Here is a 16676-nt window from a genome sequence, read left to right as displayed (position 1 = left end):
ACTGCGAGTAACGTGGATGCATTTTCGCTCATATTTTGACCACTCGCAAATCTACACCTCCAAGCCAAAAATAAACTTCATAGACAATTACGTCTGATAAAGATATATCTATGTACAAAGATTTTTGATGATTTTTTAATATTATTTTATTATTAAAGAATAGCAGAAGTGCACGGTCTTCGCACGGGAGAAAATATCAGTAATGCAAAATATTTTAAAGTAAAGAAATGCGTGAAATGGATATAACTACGAGCAGTACAAAAATCAGAAGATCTAGAAGGTATGCAACCCGGACATTACAATAATGATAGTTTCTTCTACCTCATAGGCATTATGATTCACTTTGCATATACGTAGCCAAAACCGTCCCCAAATATGATGTTTTCAATCTAAAATGAAGGTAGCCGTTTGTTCTGTACACTCTTTATACGCCCAATATTAAATGAAAACGCAACGTTGCCATTTACCTGGAGCCACAACATAAGTTAATGCAGTTACTGTCTTTTACTTTAACGTGTCGATAATCAGCCCCCATTTCAAACAGTAACTTCATTCACTTATGTTGTGAATATATATCATTTTGAATATTAGAATTAACATAGTGACTTACCGCAAACAATGTTGTGGTTGCGATCTCAGTTCTTACGAGTTGGGGCTGAAGGTGTAGCAGGAGCAGCAGGTGGAGTTGTCGGAACTTGTTCACCACCTGACACAGATACAGCCCTTACGGAATCAGTTTCTGGTAAAGTAGCAGTGTAGCCGCCCCTTAAACCTGCATTGACTGGAACTTCAGCTACTCGAACTGCAGCAATGCGAGACAGAGCGGCAGGTACGGCGTAAGTATTGTCGGACCTAACGACATAACCTGTAGTACAACGTATGTTAGCAGCTTCAATCACAACAACAATGGCTGGAGTAGCACAAACTACTCTGGTAACTGGAGGTAAAATTGTAGCCATAGGAACACCATAGGCAATATTGGTATATGCCGGAGCAGCTGCGATAACAGGAATGGCTATAACGCGGCCATAACCAAAGCTATAGTTAACTGTAGTAACTGCTGTAGTGCCAACAGTACGGTTAATCACCGCAGTAGTGACAATAGTAGTGCTGTAGGGAATGGCGGGAACAGCAACAACAGGAGTGGCAGGAACAGCTATAACAGGAATGGCAGAGCCACGACGACTCTCTGCTGCTCCTCTCTGACGCCCAACTGTTCCTCTCTCTTCCATATTTGTAGCGTTGTTGGCTGTTGTGTTCCGTACTGGGCGTTGGAATCTGGTTAATCTAAACATAATCAACTTTTCCTGCAATGAAAAAAATAATAGATATTAAATTCACATTACGTAGGCTAAATATATCGGTTGAGACATTTAAAATTAATTTCAAAATGGTTAGTACGGTATTACTCAAAATTCTAACAGTCATTACCAGGGCCCGGATCTTCTTGACCTAAAATTTTCTAAAAAGTGACCTATAAAATGACACTAAAATTCCTCTAAAATGACCCTAAAATTCACAAAAATTGACCCTAAAATTTGTTTTTTAAACTTTTATTTCGTTAAACATTGTCATTTTTGAATATCTATTAGATTTTAATTACCATTTCTGACTCATTCTCAAAAGTTTTGTTTCAGTTAGTTGCAGCCTATGGATCAGTCCATTGTACGGCATTGTACGTACTGAAAGCGTCAATTCACTCCCGATTTGAAACTAGGAAACACACTTAAACAATACGCTGCTGAAGTCGTCTGCTGTGAAATTTACTGGGCGCAGCCATATTGGTTACAAACAATCTGTTGCTAAGGTGGTTGTTAAGGCAGTTTCAATGGCGTTGTATGTGGCAGCTGTAAGTCTTGTAAAAGACGAACTTAAAATTACGAAAAAAAAAAAAAAAAAAAAAGTCTATATGTTCACGAATAGCAGTGAATATATTTACTTTATACTTATAGGAAGGCTACATTTATCATAATATGAAATAAAATTACTCTACATTTTAATTCCTTCAATCACCAATAACTTGCTGGACAACAAGTGAGCAAGAATCCCAAGCATGTACATGAGTGTCCCTTAATAATAATTTTAAATTGAGTTTAATTAAAATTATTGAAAATTGTTATGCTATATACTTCTGTCATATTGTTTGTTTAGCTTCAGTGAAAATATTTAATATGGAAGACATTTGTTTATAAAATTAGTGATAAGATATTCGGAACGAAGGAGTACAGCGCTAGAATAACCAATGCATTTTAAAGCATACAATTACGAATGCACAATCTCAGAAACAGCATCTTCGTGGAAATAATTTCTTAATTTATTCCTCATTCTTTTGTTAGCGAGTGTCCATTCTTTGCTTGGCACTGGTGAAGTTGAAATGCGACCCAGAAATAATTAAATAATAAATAATAACTCTCTCACTATCCTATATAATGTCCTAATGTTATCTGAATTATTTTCTTTGCGTCTACTACAAACGACGTACAGATTTGTAACATGCCAGCATATACATGTATTAAAATTCATAAGTAGAACACGTACCAACTTACGCTGGGTGGTCACTTCACGTAACACTACATCTATGATGATTAATTGCAGCTTGAAGTTCGAGCGCATGTAGGATGCATCTGTAGGGAGCAGGCGGATAAGTGAAGTTGGGTATGCGTGAAAGAAAGACAGGTACGGAAAGCGTACACTAGCCAGGGCTAGTAATCACTACAAGTGGATTTGCATTTCAATTTCTTAGTAACCATGGCACATTTTTAACGCTGTTTCTACGTTCTCCCTCTACATAAATAATTTTTTTTACACAGAAGTATTTTCGTAGATTAGACAAATTTTATACATAAATTTTCAAATAGTGATCCCGTGTTTTTCATGCGTACTTAGCGTAGATCGATAGGATGGAGCAATTATATTTTATGTCAAACGGGATGAGAGAAATTAACAAGTCCGGTTTAAACTTTACTATATTGCCCGTACTATACTCTTACCAAAATCCATTGCCTGCAAATCTCAATTGTATCAAGAGTTTCAAATTTATACACATATATGCAGGGGTGTAGCCAGCAGTTTTATGTAGGAGGGGCCCGTCGTTTTTTAGGGGGGGCCAGCTACAATGTACAAAGCCAAAGAAATTGTGCTGCAGCTAGTGCTCTTGAGGCCTGGAAAAAAACGGAAAATTTTAGTTTCCTTCCGGAAAACTAAAAAGCTGGTTTTTAGATTATTATTATTATTATTATTATTATTATTATTATTATTATTATTATTATTATTATTATTATTATTATTATTATTATTATTCGTTTTTTATCCATAAATTATATTCCAGGTAGTTTTTATTATGTTTAACCAATAAGTACTGTCCCCGCCAAACGTTATACCTTTCTGCATAACTATTTTAGTTTAAGCCCTTGTATCTTCATAAGAGTGATTTTCTTTGAAATTTCACTTAACTTCTTTAAAATTTCCTGACTAAAATATTTATTTATTATTCGTCACTTAAAAAAAAATATTAAAAGCTATATCTCATTTACTGTTTTAGGGGCACTCCACATATTTCGTAACGCTATTTTTGACCAATTTTTACCCCGTTCTCCTCCTTGTCACACTTCGTAACGCAAGGCCGAACCTCTTCAACTTTGTTACGTAACACTTTTTGATTTTTGTTTTTTCATTATTTTGATTATTTTATTACAATACACAACTATTTTTAATGGTAAAACTTTTTATTACAAAATGCTTATATTATTGTGAATATATTTGTAGCGTTTTTCGCCAAAAAATCAAAATATTAAAAAATGGTAGACCCGTAATATTTTAACCCTATAAGGTTGTTTAATTAACCAATCCTAATTCTTCAAAACTAATGTAGTTTGCCTAAGGGAATCGCACCCATCATTTTAGGTCACTGGTGATTGGCAAGAAGAAAGTACTGCGGAAGATGCAGTTAGAACAGAATCTAAAGAAATAACATCGACCTCTTCTTCCGAGATCCAGGATGCTTCCTGCATTTGAAGTTCGCCAGTGTCAACGACGCAAAGTTCTGTTCCTCGTCGACCACAGATTAGAAGTGGCTGCAAACGTGAAGGAGCAGGGACATCACGTTTGTGAACAATTTTTCGAGCTTCTTCTTTGGACTTTGGACTTCAGTTTACCACTTTACAAATTCTTCTTGTCCTAAAACAGTGCGAGAATGCGAATAAATTCAAAAATTGAAAAAAAAAAAATAGTACGATATTAATATCTGACGAATTATAATATCTTTCGGTTTTTAATATCTTTTGGTCTGCAAATCGTGGATCGTTTCGTCGCGGAAAACATTATTTCACGAAAAAGAGTTTCTTCTGTTTCACATGCGAAACCTCTGAGAAGAAAAGAGTTTGTAACGATTCGAATCAAAAGTTTTAAATAATATTCTCAAAAATAGCAATACGAGTGGGAACACGAAGGAATTTTAAAGCGGTGGTTACTATCTCTTAACAACTAACTCTAGAAAAGCGTGTGTCGTAAATGCAATGCTGCGATAGCCACAAAACGGAGTTTTGTTGTATTGCAAGACACACAGAGTTCCTCACCATTCATGCTGGTGTCTAGTGCATCTTGGAATCCCTACTGTATGATTCAATTTATATAGGCTATAGTTCACAACTTTCCAAAATAATGGAAAAATCTATCTATCTATCTATATTATATAATGAAAGTGACTACATTTGTAAGTTAACTCTTGAACCACCCGACCGATCACGATCAAATTTTCAACATAGATGAGTTTCTGGCATCGAATCCTCGAATTAATGTCGAATCCATAATTTTCGGGGTGGCTGATATGAACAATGACACTTTCGATGCCATTTAAATCAAATTTTAGTCCCCATTAGTACTCCTAAGCGGGATGGTGACGTAAAAATAATTGAAAATTACCGATTAATTGGAATCCAAACGGAAAAACCGAATAACGTCGTTTTCACCTAATTTTCCATCTGATTTAAGTATGTTTTTTTTTTTTTTTTAACATTAGTTACAGCATACAAGAAAGGTAATGCCGGCCTACTTACAAATCAGTTTAGTACCATTGTTGTATGGTAGTATTTATAGTACCTTGTTAAAACATTTGTTTTCAAACTGTCAAATATAAATCGCAGTAAATTGTGTAATCTGCTGTGAAAAGAAAAAGTATACCATACTATTTTCCGATCGGTGTAAGGAAGATATATCATACTATTTTTCGATTGGTATGGTAAAATAGTATTTTTCCATACTATTTTACAGTAAATTATTAATTATATGTAAACTTTGTTATTTTAAAGTGACTGAAACGAGGTAATCTTACGATGATGTTTTAAGAGTTGGTCATTTGGGGGGGCCGGGCCCCGATGGGCCCCCCCTTGGCTACACCCCTGCATATATGTAATCACAAAGGTAAAACTGTTATCGAACTTACGCTGGTCAGGATCGGAAAGAGCGTAGGCAGGAAAGTATCACACTCCATGCTGGGGCAGGCACTGTTCGAAGATTATAGTATGCGTTTAAACGTGTGATTCAATTATCGGTTTACTAAGTGTTCTGAGTATAAATATATATTAAACAGCGAAGTTATCCTAGAAATGTCACAAACAAACAAACAAAAAAAGATAGAGCAAGGGAGCTTTGGTAAAAATATGTGTATTAATTTCTTTCTCGCAGAATATGCAAGGAGAGAAAGTGCTCTTCAAAAACATTGAGATATATATGTTCGCCCAATAAGTAATTAATCACTATATCACTTGTTGTACAGTGTGGCTTTGTTTTTATTTCTCTTTAATATGTTATATAGTACAATATTTCTAATTTCGTTCTTGAAAAAAAATTGCATGAACCTCTTAAACTGTTATGGTTATATCCGAAAACGAAACAAACCATTTTCATAGGCGAGTACCATGTAAACTTCTTCATATAACCCGCTCAAAGCTGGTTTGTTTGTAACCAACTAGCTGAACAGGAGGCGGAAATGACGTTTACTTCACCAGCGTATAAAAGTTTGCAAATGGAGACTGTATACATGAGAATAATAGATAAAATCCCCGTTTAAAATCTTTGTACGTCTTCTAACCCATTGTTAGTTATTCACGTGATCACATCCTTTGTGGTCAATGATCTAAAACCATCTGTTTGGCCACCGACCAACCCCTACCTCTAGTCGACCAGCTACAACTTAGTGTTCATTAGCTTCTTAGAAATGCAGTTTTCCACCCCAATAATCAGGAACCAGGAAAAGAGATAACTTCGTATTTGTCAAATCCGTGAACAGTGCTCATTTTAAGATTTCTTTATGTAGAAGAAAAAGACTAAAAAGACCACAAGTGACCTGAAAATTACCTTAAAATATTAAAAAATGGCCTGAAACTTCAAAACGGCAAAAAGTGACCAAAAGTTGACCCTAAAACAATATACTTTTAGAACCTTGAGTTGACGGATAACGTTTTTATTTGAAGTTGCCTTGTCCTACGCGTAACAGAAAAAAGTTGATTTGTCAACAAGATCCGGGCCCTGGTCATTACTTTTTGTCAAAAGAAACATAACGTCTTAGTTTACATCATTTTTTTTTTTTTTTTTAATGGTGGAACGCAATTTCCATTAATAGACATTCAACAGCAAAACAGTACATGCAAGGATTGAAACGTCTTCAAACATATCAATTTCTTCCCGTACTACATTTCATGGCATTTAAAAGAAATTCGAGAGTAATAGCTTAATAGCTCCTTCATATATTTTCTAGGGCAAGGCGAGCGGTAGTTTTCCATGTCCATGTCCATATACAGTAGAGAAGAGGAAAGCACCATTACAGAAAATACGACTTTAAAACATTGTTCCTAGAAGTAGTACTTAATTGTTATTAAGTTTCGAAACTTTTCATAATTTCATTAGTATATGTAGTGGTGTATTTAGGGGGGGCTTCCGGGCTTAAGCGTTCACCCGAAATTGTATTTACTATATTAAAGTAAATGAAATATCTTGCAGAATTTTCACATTTCCAGGAACAAAGTTAGCCAAGCTCCCCCCCCCCCCGAAACAAAATTGTAATTACGCCACTGGGTATACGACTAGTATCAAGTGACACTATGATTTGAGTTGAAACTACTCGTTTCTTTTAAGTCTTGACTAGTGTTGTAAAGGCCTGGAAAAAAAAAACGGAAATTTTGGGTTAAAAAAAAAGTTTTTTTTACCGTTTTTCCCGAGCTTGGAAAAAACGGAAAAATTGGGAAAAATTGAAATTTTCGAATATTTTACTACATTATGCTTTTAAAATGAAAACTATTTTATATTTACTAGTTTACAGTTAATATCATTGAGTAGTTATGTTTCTTGTATTAGAATAGGGAAATTTTGTGGCAATAAATAAATTTGCACCACTCCTTTAAAGTAAGCATCGTGATAGAATGGAGTTATGGCTACAAAAGATACAAAAATATAATCCTAGTTAGCTTAATTAATATAGACGCATTTAAATTATCTTAATTAATCTTATAAAGTTAGCGTTTTATAGCAAGGAAGTGTTAAAATAACAGGGCCAGAATCATTTTAGTTCATACCACTATATTAAAATCAAATATATATTTTATGGAGATACGTATCCTCCTTGTACTGTATAAAATTTCCGGAAATTTTGAAGCCATTAGAAAAAATCTTTTGTTCCAAAATATTGACAAAAGCCGAAAAATATAATTTAAAAACTATTTCTTCGCCTGATACCAATCTTATTTGCTGTAACGTGTCTGCAGCATATATACAACGTATTTCGCTAGCAGGAAAAAATACTTAAAGCAACAGCTTTTAATTTTACTTTTTAGTTTTTTTGATTTCTAATAAAAAAAAAACTCTTTATTATTTACATATACGCACATACACCGCACAAGTGTGTAAATTTGAACAGTGACAAATATATTAAAGAATTTAACATGTGAAATTTCCGTTCGTTTTTATTAAAGACAAGCAGAATACCCGTTCTTCGCAGGGGAAGAATAAATTTCATTTTGGGTATAAAGGGCACGAAAACTGTTACCAATGAACTTAGTGACCCCAAAAACTATGAATTCGACACTAGTATCTGTCACTTTTACATGTTACTCTCCCCTTTAGGAGTAACTAATGGGTGCTGAATTTGGATTTAAACGGCATCGGAAGTGTCACTGTTCATCTCAGCTACTCCGAAAACTACGGATTCGACAGTATATCGACCATTTTCGATCATTTTTATATATCCACCCCTTCTCTTCTCCCAAGTTGTGTGCTGAATTTGGATTTAAACAATATCAAAAAAGTTAATGTTCATCTCAGGACCCTAAAAAAAAAACATGGATTCGACACTAATATCGGTCATTTTTGATCATTTTTATATATATTTCCCGTCTCTCCCTCCCCCAACTTACGAGCATGAATTTTGATTTAAACGGCACCGGAAGTGTTACTATTCACTTCAGCGACCCAAAAACTATGTATTCGACATTAGTATAGGTCATTTTCGATTATATTTATATATCTCCCTGCCTCCAAATTGCGTGGATGAAGTTGGATTTAAACAGTATCGGAAATGTCACTGCTCATCGCAGCGACTCCGAAAACTATGGATTTGACACTAATATCGGCCACTTTCAGTCATTTTTATATATCTCTTCCGACCAAAGTTGCGGTTCTGAATTTGGATTTAAATGGCATCGGAAGTGTTGCTGTTCATCACAGCAATCCCAAAAACTTTGGATTCGACACTGATATCACTACGGATTCACACTAATATCCATCATTTTGCATAATTTATTTATATATATATATATATATATATATATATATATATATATATATATATATATATATATATATATATATATATATATATATACAGTAGAGCGTCGATTTGGGGGACATGGTGTTCGGATAATCGAACTGTACATGTTTATTTGCCATGCGCGGCACGCCTCAACTCTAAGCGGACGCAGCTGTTGCTGTGAACAGCTTTGATACTGCCGCTACTTCTACAGCCAGTGCCAAACCGACAGAAGTGTGCTGATTGTTGAAACACAGCGACTGGCGGCTTGGCCGGTCAGCAGCGCCTTATGAAGGCCCCATTAGAAGCAATGTTCCGCCAGCGGTGGCTCAGTGCGGCGACTACTGTGGGAAACTTGGTTTGGGAGTGAGGGGGATGATGGACGGTAGGGTGGGAGAGTAACAGAGGTGCGAGCGAGTACACAGTTCGGTTAAGCGGTCGTTCGGTTGACCGACGTTCGGATAATCGACGCTCTACGATATATATATATATATATATATATATATATATATATATATCCCTCTTCTTCCAGATAAATTTGGATTTAAACGTCATTGAAAGTGTCACTGTTCACTTCAGCGACCCCAAAAACTAAGGATTCGACACTGATATCGGCTATTTTCAATCATAATTATATATCTCCCCTTCCCCCTTTCCTCTCCTGATTTTTATTTAAACAGCATCCGAAGAGTTACTGTTCATCTCAGCAACCACGAAAACTATGGATTTCACACTAATATCGATCATTTTTGACCATTTTATGTATCTCCCCTCCCCCTCTCCCAAGTTGCAGTACTGAATTTCAATTTAAGCTTCATCGGAAATTATCACTGTTCATTTCAGCAACTCCGAAAATTATGAGTTCGACATTATGAGTTCGGTAATTTTCAATATATATCTCTGAACTTCCTTCCTCCAAGTTGCACTTTCAAAGTGAAATGGTAAAATCCATCCCAGGCCCGAACCTCATCTACGTTGAAAATTTTTATCGAGATCAAGTCTGGTGGTTCAATAGTTGTTAAGTTACAAATATAGTCACTTGTAAATAATTTGTCGCACTAGAAAGCAGGTAATCATTTACATAAAATTTTGTACATAAAGTTTATATAAAAGTGTATATTAGAATATTAAACAATAGTAATTATATGTTTAGTGCATGAGTATTAGTGAGGTTATCCTACTGCTCTCTCTTTTAAGTAATTTAGTTAAAATTAAGAAAATTTCAACAGATCAAAAAGCACATTAAGAACTCAGTTTCATTCAAGAGCTCTATTTGATGCAACAGTAACGTTTCATTATGGTAGATGTGTATGCAATTGTAAAAAGTTCTGTAATTAATGCACAACCGGAGTAAACGACTAAAAGGCACATAAAGGAAGTAAGTTCCGATTATTAATTTTCAAGAATAATTACAACAGTTCAATTTCCGAATGCTTCTTTTTCAAATATTCACAATATTGAAATTTCTCAATTTACATTTTTCACGCGTTCGAAAAAAAAACGGTTCCGTCACTAGAAAAACTAACCTAATAAAAAGATTTTTGTTATTTTCCCAATTTTTCCAATTTTTCTGGAAAGAAACCGGAAAAAACGGCTTTTTACCAGCCTGTTCAAAATTTCCGGAAATTTTACAACACTAGTCTTGACTAGTCTGAGGCATAACGTACGACGAACAATGAATTTATGCCGAACTCTTCTTTTTAATTCGAAATCCAAAGGGACACGAAAAAATAAACTCAAATTATACAAAACTTAGCTACATGTCGATATCAACACACACATTGGACACATTTCAATATCGATCATGCGATTCCACTAGTGACATTCATTTAGTTTACCCAGTTTCTTAGAGAGTCCCCTTGCACAATTTCAAATTGGCCTCAGTTGTTGCACCCTTATTGGTATGCAACTGTGCAGATCATATTGCATCGGATTGATGGAATATTATTTGTGAATTGGCAATGGCTTTCATGTTCTTGACGCTAATCTTTACATTTCCGACGCTTTGAACTCATGTTTACTGAGTATGAGTGCATTTCTGGGCATTTTTCGTTAAGTGTTTTCACACATGTGAATCACCCTCCTTCATCTGTTGTGCTCTACCTACACTCCAGATGTCCTTCTAGTGCATTTGAGTACAAATTCGCTACACTTAATGCTCAGAACGTCACTGTTGGCCAGCATCCGTACCTGGCGATTATGCAACCACACTCAACGTTAATGAAGGTGTCCACCATTTTGTATTTGTTCCAGATATCGACTTAATACAAACGAATTATTGTTACCTGATAGAAATCCTATCAATTCATATCCATTTAGACCAATTTTCATTTAGCAGATTATCCGGGACTGCCTACGTTCCTTTGGGGAATCCCTTGCGCGTGCATGGTAGGACTGTGAAACATGCAAAATTCAGTACAGCAGGTATGGCTTCTTCAGTGAATTTTTTACTCGCCCTCTTTACATTGGATAGCTTCCGAACTATTGGCGTCCGAAAGTCATTATCCCACGCTTTCGGCACCTTATAGATCCAAAACTATGTCTGATAGCCGAATGTTCAAGAGAACTTTTTCTTGTCTCAGTGGCAGGAGTCACCTTCCAGGAGTCACACTTATTTTGCAACACCCGATATATATATATATATATATATATATATATATATATATATATATATATATATATATATATATATATATATATATATATATATATATATATATATAAGCATTTCTAAATACTACAATCAAGCGATCAGGACTACTGTACAGTCAAGCAAGAAAAACATGTCTTTCAAATCATACAAGAGAGGAAATACATTCGTAAACCTTTAAAAAAAAAAAAAAAAGTGTTAAAGGCTCGTGTAGGGTCTACGAGGCTAAAGGCGCGTTAAAAGCTCGTATATGGTACTTGTTTCACGTAGAGAACAAAATAAAAAATAATGTTTACCTGTTCCTTGGCATTTAGCGTTTTCAAGCCCAAACAATGTTTTAGTACATTTACTTTCAAATTCTGATAAAAGAATAAAGGAAATTGTGTAATACATCTTTCACAAAAATAAAATATTTTGCTCTATCTTGGAGTTGCATAATAGGGTGTAGCGAAAAGATTCTTTTAAAAAAAAATGTTAAGGTGAGTAGTGCAGAAAAGTGACCATTTGTGACCAAAAAGACGCCTGATTTTTTAAAGAGATTTTTTGGAGGTCGTTTAGGTGGCGCGCATCGACCTTGAAATTTTGATAGTGATTTGGGTATGTAACACGCACAACAATTTCACAAAAATGTCATTATTTTTCTATTTTATGTATTTTTTTCTGCATTATGGTCGTTTATTGTTTTGTTTATCAGAAATATATTAATTTTGTGTCTCAGAAGTGGTTTTCTATTCGGTTTACTTAGCTTTTGGTCAAAAATTTTCAATTTTAGACTAAAATACCTCTTTTCTATTTATGTTTTCCAATTAGTTTTGACACTTTTATTGGAAAGTTTTGCGATATAAAAGACTAAATAAAAGAACTAGCTTTGTATTTACTAACAGTTAATTAATTATTGTACAGCGCCTCGCTTATTTTCATAGCTTATTCTGCTTTGAAAACAACCCAGATCTCACCACCAGGAGGTGGCTGGACTGCGAAATCCACTCACTTCAAATTATGTTGGGAAACATGATTTTATTAAGGGGCAGGCCAAGATTTTCTTCTAGTTTTCTTCTTGGACTTTATAGTCACTTTTTGTTCGTTAAGTCAGATTACGAACTCTAGATTCCAATTTTGCTTTCAAGTAGCCATCACGTGCACTGACGCCGAAAGCGGAAGAAGTACCCTCTATGATGATTTTCAAGTCCTTCTACTCCTTGGATGTAACAGGGCAAGTTTAGAATTTGCACTTTTTAAAAAAATAATAAAGTCATCTACTTGTTCATTTGTAATATTATTGGTCAACGGACTTTCGTTGAGTAGAGGTCTGCACGGGCCAGAATTTTTAGCCCGAGCCCGGCCCGGCCCGTGAATTTACATACAATGTGAGGCCCGACCCCAGTTCGAAATACGTTTTAGCATTTAGGCCCGAGCCCGGCCCGAGCTAGCGTGATAATCAAATGAGCCCGAAATAAGCCCGAATTGCAGAAACTTAATAATCAACGCAAAATTGTATTTTTATTGACAGCAATTAGAGGTTTAATTTTGCACTTGTACTTTAAAAGTTCTTCAGAAAGAACGGTGCAATATATATCGTTGTACAGTATATTTACAAAGTGAGGCCCGAAAAGACCCGATAAATATGGTTGTATATTTAAAAATATACGGGCCGGGCCCGAAGTTATATAGGCTTTGTAGGTCCGAGCCCGTGCAAACCTCTATCGTGGAGGGAGGAAGAAGCCGAATTATACATGTCATAGTATTGTTCTGCATTGAAATTGATAGTAAAACGAAAGTGCCAAGTTTTTTGTCTTTTTCAATCCTCTAGCTTTCTTGGTTTCTCGTAAACCAAGATTTCTTATTTCTGAGTTTTGGTCGGATATTAAAGCGAGCAGAAGATTTTCAGGATGGATGAGGAACATGTTTTGTTGAATGACCCTATCAATGAAATCTTTCAAACTTTTTCGAGTTCTTGCTAGTGTTGCTAGGAGACGAGAACTTTTTCTGTCTCGTCTCATTTCAAAACCGAGACGTACCGTCGAGACGAGACAACGAGACAAGACTGACCTATTAGTTTCGTTTACTTGGTCCACTCGTACAATACACGTGCATGTTTGTCTTATTTAGTAGTCTTTCATATGCCATATATTTCGAGTTCTTGCGCCCTATTTTCATCTTTGTTACGAGTAAGTCCCATGTCTTTGTATTGCAATTGTTTACATAATGCGCTACTTCTATTCTTTGCAAACGACTCCCCCTCTCATGTATGGTAACTCAAGAGCACATTCTTCCCTGTTGTAACGCCTGCCTGATGTTGCAGGTATGCAACCCCACATAGCAAATGTACACTCCTGCGCCATATTGACAATGTTGGCGATATGACATGTCCGACAACAAATCGTTGCTTACTGTTCGTATAACCTTCGAACCGTGCTACTTTCGACCCATATTTCGACATACAATTTCCGGGGGAATCCTCACTTCCTTTGGGGAATCCCTTGCACGAATGTTACGATTTCAGCATAGGTATTGGATAGAGCAGGTTCGTTTTTTTTCTTTTTCTTTTTTTTTTTACGTGACCTTGCCGCCTTAGCTCTGCCATTTAGGATAGTGGAGCTATGGAGCTCTAAAATTAATTTTCCCACGCTTTCCGCGTCCTGTATCTCCCAAACTATTGATCAGCTCGCATATTTTTCAAAGACTTTTTTCTCGTATAGGTGTCCGGAATCACCCGTTGTTTGTCGACATAGTTACCGTTCATCCTGTATACATTATACATATATAGACTAAATTTAGATGTAAGAGAATTTAATTTTCAAAAAGTAAGAGACATTCAAATCGATTTGAAGGAGAAGTACGCAAATCAAGAAATAAAACTCCAGCTCAGGGGGAAAAGAATTCCCCCATATAAGACACTGGGTGGAAAACAACAATGGCGCGGGTGTTCAAGTCCGTTAATGTTTAAATACTGACTGCATCTTCTCTTACCACGTCTTGCAAGGAAAAAAATATATTAAATGTCATCACGTGATTCTTGTGAAACAAACAGCGTGATCAGTGTTACTTACCCTGTCCTATAGTCATTCGCATTGTTTATATGACTCACATAATTGCAATGAAATCCTGCGTTCTTGTTTTATCATAAAACACATTCCTCTAAACCCACGTAATTTCTATGACAAGACAAAAAACAATACAGTACCTAAAAATGTATTCGTACTTTATCTAACTAGAGGAATAAAGGAAATTCGTTCGAATTTCACATTCCCTTTCAAGCAGCAGTATTAGCTATTGTAAGACATGCACCTACAGTGTAATGTGGCAGCAGCGACACTGACAAAGGGTGGGAAGATTGTCCACTGATGTAAAATTTTCACGTTTTCAGGAACATATTAGTGTACAATTTATTAAAATGTACATGTTTCTCAAATTCAGGGAGAAAATTGGCCTTTGTCCTACCCAAATGACGCCACTGTAACGTGCATTGCGGATTATAAATTGCCCTAGTATTGGAGCGAGAATCTCCAGGTCATACAATAAGACTACTAATTTGTAAGGAAATTCAGATACAAATAATAAGTAATAATGATAAAAATATGGGGCCAACATGGGTGCAGCGAATCCTGAGGGCTCAGAGCCTTCAACCCCACCCAATACTGTCGTTAAAGGGGCTGAGACTCTCCAATGTTTCAGTGAAAGTTTTGTGGTCTTATCCCTATAAAACATATTTTCTGATCAAGTTAAAAAAAAAAAAAGACCCATGAAATTTTGAACATATTTATATTTGGAGAAATTAGTGAAAACTATTATAAATTATACAATTTTACTGCGATGCGATTTATTGCGATCCACTACATAAAATTTACTGGTTCCCACTTGTTAAATAAAATCATGTCATCTTACAGGTATTGATATGTTTATTTATAATAGGTGTTTTCGAAAAACATTGTCCGAAGGAAACTTCTTTTAGAGTTGAACACTATTTCTGGGATTTCCATAATGAGATGGATTATACCAGGGTCCAGAGATGACGTGGGTCAACGAAAACTTGACCTATGACCCATAACCCACCAAAACCTATCATCGTGAACTTTGACTCATGATCCACGCTCTGTTCTCCTTTGACTAAAGAGTTTGCACTTGTAATAAAACAAATTACCAGTAATCGGAGTTTGAATTTCTAAGGTTAATCGCTCAAGCACCGCTCTGTTACACACAATACGTATTACTGGATCTGACCTTTACAATATAAAATGGTAAAGTGTTTGTCATGGACCACATTACGATGAATTTCAATTTAATTATCATATATAATTATTTCCTTAGATACTTTTCAGTGGAAAGGAGGATTAAATTTGGAAGTCTCAAATCAAGTTTAATAGCCCTACGTAAAGGAAAAAAAAATGTAAACTTCGACTATGTCTCGAAAGCCACGCTGCAAGTCCTATTGCTATTATTACAAAAACAAATATCAATATCCAAAGGTGCCTAAAGTTCTTTTTCCACTTAGATATGCTCATCTCAGGTGGCCCCGCGTAGCGTAGTTGCTAACGCTCTCGCCTTCGGTGCGAGCGGTCCCGGGTTCGATTCAAGGTGGGGGCACTCGGTTGAAAAAATGTAAAACGCCTGAATGAGATTTTCCTGGGTTTTCCTCATTCATACCAGGAAAATGCCGGGGTGGTACCTAACTTATAGGTCCCAGGCCGCTTCCTTTCTTCCCCAATCCTTTCTTCCTTCCGTTTCCCCGGATTGTGTGCTCACCGAGGGACGTCATCCCTCATACGTGAAGGGCTAAATGGCCATAGATGCCGAAAGCCCAGAAATCTAAATCCTAAATCCCTGAGAAACAAACGAAAAAGGAAGAAAAATGGAGGCCTTGAAAGTAAAACATAGACAAATTCACCAGTGTTCAGAAGATGCTAAGTAGATTGGGTCGGTGGTTCATGGTTGGGCAAAGTGGGTTACAGTGGGTCACCTCCTGTTGACTCACGACCCACTGATCTCACTTCATCTCTGATAGGAACATACATTTTAGAAATTTTTGTTCGAAGCTCTCCAAAGTTGGAGGGATCCCAATTCTACAAAACACTACGTCTATGTAATGTTGAACTGGTGTTCCACACTCGAAAAATAACGATAAGTAATTTTTAGGTACTTCCACCTATACTCAGTGGAAAAAATGATAAAACTAAATTGATTTATATAAATTGTAACTTTGAGGCTGCCTAGCTCGAAAACTATGAGAGA

General features: G+C 35.8%; 1 protein-coding gene across 1 annotated transcript in view; it reads right to left on the bottom strand.

The window, feature by feature from the left end:
• The window catches only part of LOC145663644 (uncharacterized), a 46888-nt gene that overhangs the window by 13449 nt on the left and 16763 nt on the right, over window positions 1–16676 (bottom strand). The window contains exon 2 of the mRNA XM_081729749.1: window positions 611–1307. Within this exon, the coding sequence (XP_081585875.1) occupies window positions 636–1307 (672 nt within the window). The 3' untranslated portion in view covers window positions 611–635. The remainder of the gene's footprint in view (window positions 1–610; window positions 1308–16676) is intronic.

This window comes from Thermobia domestica, chromosome 11 (genome assembly GCF_964235325.1).
Source record: "Thermobia domestica chromosome 11, izTheDome1.hap1.1, whole genome shotgun sequence".
In the NCBI taxonomy this organism is placed as follows: domain Eukaryota; kingdom Metazoa; phylum Arthropoda; class Insecta; order Zygentoma; family Lepismatidae; genus Thermobia; species Thermobia domestica.
Note: the sequence above shows the minus strand (reverse complement) of the source record. Positions and strands in the feature narration are given on the sequence as shown.